Genomic DNA, 5,000 nt, shown 5'->3' on the forward strand with positions numbered 1-5,000 from the left:
ATGCAATTCTCAGTGAAATATTAATTCATGGTACAATTTCTTTTGAGTGATAGACAAAAAGTAAGTGACTTGCATATCATCATACAACTTTCTTTCTTCATTATTCTGGCGTTCCTTCATTTTTCTGTTACAGGAAAGTATAAGTAACTTCAATGTAACAATCCAGGACGTTAATTGTGATCCTGATCATTACTTGACAATGAACTTCACTAAGAATCAGTTCCAGCTGAGATATAGGGGTGACATTGTCCTTCTTAGAGATGCTGGTAAACTGGAGGAGCAGCGCATCAACAAGTATTGTCTCATTCATCATCTGGACAGCCAACATTACCTGACATGGACGGTGAAGACTTGTGTACCCAAACCACACGTACCTAGATGCTGTTCTTATGGATACGCCATGAAAGATGGTGTATGTAAGTCTGATAACACTCCAAGAATACTCGAACCTCCTATAACTGTAAAACCTCATTCCAAAGAAGCCGTTGAAGGGTTAAATATAAGTACCTACACCAATAATTTAATTTGCAAATCTGAGCCCATGCAGACAATTCCTCTTGGTAATAATGGTTCGCATTTGTTATTATTAGCCGATGGTTTGACTCTCATGTGGAAGCCTAGCGAACCTCGTCTTCAAGAAAAGGTTCATTTTTGTCCACACTATTGCATTGATGGCGTCGAAGACAGTAATGGAAGAGTGGAATACTTTGTAAGTTTTTGCTACATGACTAGGAAAGAGGCCCATGTGAAGGCTTGTGAAAAGAAGTCTTGTATTCGCAAATGCTGCCAAGAGGGGAACTCTTATGATACTGAGAAAGAAAAATGTGTTACAGATTCCAACTCCTCATTTAATCTTACGGATATAACTAATTCATCGTCCTACAAAATTCTCTTTGGTGAACCACTTTGCGACTACTTCGCAGAGGTAGAAAAAGAAATCAAAATAAACAGCGATGGACAATTAATTCTTAATGAGGGACATTACCCTCCCACTGACTATTGCGTGGGTATCATCTTCAACAAACCAAATCGGACACCAAGTGCCTTTGTGTGTGGCAATCGGCCCTGCACGTGGGAAAACAAAACCGATCATCATAATCCCGATTGCTACACTAATTTCTTTGGTCTTTCTGTTTTTATCCATCGTGTGCCACCTGTTCGTCCCTAAACTTCTGGCTCGTGGTGGTGTACATCAGCTGTGTCATATACTATCTCTAACCATCGCTTACAGCACTGCCTTCCCTTTGAATTTCTTTCATAAAGACATCGTCAATAATTTCAATCACTGCTTCGGTCTCGGTAAGATTTCTGTTTGTCTTTTTCTTCTTTTTTTTTTCTAATTTTAATCCCACCTTGAATATTTTTTTGAATCTTATTGTGTAAGATCCGTAATTAAACAGTTCACTATATTATTCAACAAGATACTCGATATAAATAAGTCATTATCAGAAAACATGTTACATAGATCAAATAAATAATTCTTGATCCATCTACCGGAAAGAGCAAGGTACAAAGTAGGTAGCTGCTTTTCAAGGCCAGAAAAATGATGAAATATATATATATAATTTTTTTACAGCTATCGGTACTCAGTATGGGTTCCTAGCAACGTTCTTTTGGCTAAACGTCATGTGTTTTGAGGTCTGGAGGAAAATCAGGTAAAGTGTTTACAATCTTACTGATGACCGTCTTCTTAAAAGCGCCATTTGTGGTTTTCATATTTTATCAAGACTATTGATTTCTGATTGACTGAGTTAGGAAATTTTGACTCATAGATCAAGCATTAAACTCCATCTATTGCTTAAGAAAGCGAAAAGAGGTAGTTGGAGTGCTTGGGCAGCAAGGTTAATCAATTCCGGAAAAATAAAGAAAACGTAATATGAGTTAGAGGTGTAGGACAGCAATGTTAAAGACAGGAAGCGCAAATGGAGCTAAACTAAAGGCTGAAACGTGGATGGAGCTGTTTCCGATGGGACCACGATATTGATATGACGAAGGTAGAGAGACAAGGTAGTCCCAAAATCGTTATCATGGCAATGTGAAGAGTTCAAATAGCAATATCCCTCTCATATATTTAGAAATTATCAAAGAACTTAATAATGAAATATTTTAATTTGCATACTAGAGATATTTTAATATATATAAAATGTGCTTTTTTTTCGTTAAGTCCAAAATTTCCGGTAGGAGAAGTGACCGTTCATTCACGTCTTAATGATATCGCTGTTGTGATAGTGGACTTCGAAATGGTTTGTTTAAGTGTACTAGTTAATATTGTTAAAATTGATGTAAAATATCAAAAGTAAAAAAAATGTCTATTGTTGTTGGAATTTCCCCCCGACTGGGTAGGTTCTATTTCCTTGGATGAGGTGGGATTAGGATGATCTGGCCTGAAGAGCTATATCAGCAAACATTTAGGTGAAAGTCCATCAAAATCAGGTTGGGTTGTACAATTTTATTCCAAAATTAAACTATGTGTAAATTTAACAAAATGCATGAACTGAAAGGTGGTGTTGCGCCAACGAAGACCCTACAAAAGGAAATCAACTTTCAAACAACTGACCACGAGGTCCCAAATGCACACAAGGAAAAGAATGGAAAGTTTCAAAAAACCCTGGAAAATCTCATGACATCAGTCTCTAAAAGTGTCACTCAAAAAAAAAACCTTATTGGTTGAACATTTCGCCCATTCAATTTCTTCAATATCAACATACACAAGAACTGCAATATTTCATGTCCATGTCCAAAATCACATTCGCCACTTAAATCTATGGAGGGATATTTATTAAATAGCCATTCCAAAGTGTGACAAAGGTCCTATGTTTGAAATAAGCCTGTTACTGTTAAGGTGAGTTTACATTAGGCTTCACCGCTCACTGCATACATAAGAGTCATCACCAACTCCTCCCAAATTCTAGTAAGCCCCGCCTACTGGACTGCTCATCAAGACTCATGCCACACCACTAACTCATCCTAATGTTCAGTCCAGTAGGTGGGGCTAACAAGAATGGGAGTTGGTTACGAGTCATACGCATGCAGCTTGCGGTGAAGCCTACTGTAAACTTACACTTAAACATGCAAGAACTTATAGAATTCGAACATTTTCGCTTACTCAAAGAGTAAGCCTACAAACTACTTTGTTGTTGTTGTTTGACTGATTGTGAGTTGTATGTTTTGTTGTTCTTGTTGGGAGGATGGGGGTAGTAAAGAACAATGGGATCCTAAAAAAGGTCAAAAGGTCAAAAGGATAGGATAGTTATGATTTATTTCTTACAATGAAAAAAGTAAAAAATAAATAACGTGCATGTTAAATAGTACAGAAAAATTATTTATAATTAAATATAACCTATTTATTCTAACGGCCATTGGTTAAAAAATGCTCTTTTTATCCGTACATTTTAGTTAGGAATATATTGTTCACAACTTCCGTGAGGGGAAAATCTTCCACGTGTTCCGAGTAAGCTGGAGGTCTGATTTTATCCATCAAGGATCATAAGAATTCACTTTAGTATTTCATGAAGGCGGAAGGTTTTGTGGTATAATCACGCCCTGGATTTAAGAGTGAGAGGTCTGTAGTGCTTGCTATTACATGGCCTGTAATAGTTAAATGCTTTCAAAATCCACTATACTCCGTGATATGCAAAATAAAGAAAACGTTGACCTCCTCGTTTTACAGATTACATTTTGAAGTGCTCTCAGAATAAAAAAAAAGACTCAATTTCAACGATTTTTAGAACTTTTATGGTGTCTGCCGGTCGTCAAAACCTTTTAGACATTACCAGTAAAAAAAATAGCATAAAATAGTCAATCATCTAAACGTTGTTCCACTGATCAAGGCCCTTTGAAAGTGCATTGGTAGTTAGATTTTGATAACAATATTCGCTCGTGTTTTGGGCCTTACTGTCTTTGAAATATCCATTTATTAATTTAATACGGTTAAGGTTGTGGTAATATAATCAATATGATTTCAGTGTTCGTGTCACGAATTGGTTGAACACCAAGGATCCAAGTACTCTGCTACATTCCTTATTCCAAACAGCCAAAACAATTTATCTTTTTTAACGAAAGGAACGAAGTAAAGAGACACAACTCCACAAATGGATTTGAAGCAGTTTCCCCATTTACTAACAAATTATCGACTAGTGATAAATTTACTTCAATCTTGCTTTGATTCAATTCTAAATTTACCAGAAACCTTCATGTTTCAAAATGTAGATAGAAAATGGTGCAAACATTAACAATCAATAATAATTATTTTATTTTTCTTTCATTTAGTAGGACATATAATAACACCCTATTGAAATGTGATTACTGGAACTAAGTGTTTAGTTTTTATGATTATAAAGTTGTGTTTAATAGTCCTAAATAAGGCAAAACCATAAGGAAGTTTAATCAAAATTGCAATGGTTTCTGTGCAAATAACATTTTAAGAATGCAAGACATTGTCATTTCCTTTTAACAACCTATATTTGTATAGTTTTTCCTTTATTTTAATTTATTTTATTTTATTTTATTTTCTTTAGGAAACTTACGAAGTACCAACAATCGAAGACGTACCCTGAAATTTTCTTCATGTTGTATGCCTGGGGAATACCCTTATGTATATGGTAAGTTTTTCCCCTCGTTTTCTTTGTACATGCTAAGTTTTTTCTCTCCCTCTTCTTTGTATATGATAAGTTTTTTCTCCTCTTTTTCGTTTAGACGATGTAGTCTACAATTACGAAACATTATCATAAAAAAATAGTTTAATACAATCTAAAGGATATGTTAATTCCGGAACCATACGGGTATTCAACCGTACACGAACGACTAAAGTAAGTCATCAATCGAGTTACTGCAACATACCTATTCATATTAATTTTGTACAGACTAAGGATGGAATTTAACCGTAAGAGGATTTGTAAGTTGAAGAACTCTCTTTCTATATCACATAGTATGTTTTATTCGAGTGTCATTTTCCTTACTTTATAAAGCATATAACTTCGCTCATTGATTTACATTTCTTT

General features: G+C 35.2%; 1 protein-coding gene across 4 annotated transcripts in view; it reads left to right on the forward strand.

Moving 5' to 3' along the window:
• The window catches only part of LOC135215524 (probable G-protein coupled receptor Mth-like 1), a 14,541-nt gene that overhangs the window by 3,299 nt on the left and 6,242 nt on the right, over positions 1–5,000 (forward strand). For 2 of the 4 annotated variants that reach the window (XM_064250347.1, XM_064250348.1), the window contains exons 2-4: positions 134–1,299; positions 1,577–1,655; positions 4,518–4,601. In XM_064250347.1, coding sequence (XP_064106417.1) covers positions 972–1,299; positions 1,577–1,655; positions 4,518–4,601 — 491 coding nt within the window. In that variant the 5' untranslated portion in view covers positions 134–971. The remainder of the gene's footprint in view (positions 1–133; positions 1,300–1,576; positions 1,656–4,517; positions 4,602–5,000) is intronic. The other 2 variants (XM_064250350.1, XM_064250349.1) reach the window with 2 other exon arrangements.

The sequence above is a fragment of the Macrobrachium nipponense genome, chromosome 5 (assembly GCF_015104395.2).
Source record: "Macrobrachium nipponense isolate FS-2020 chromosome 5, ASM1510439v2, whole genome shotgun sequence".
Lineage (NCBI taxonomy): Eukaryota > Metazoa > Arthropoda > Malacostraca > Decapoda > Palaemonidae > Macrobrachium > Macrobrachium nipponense.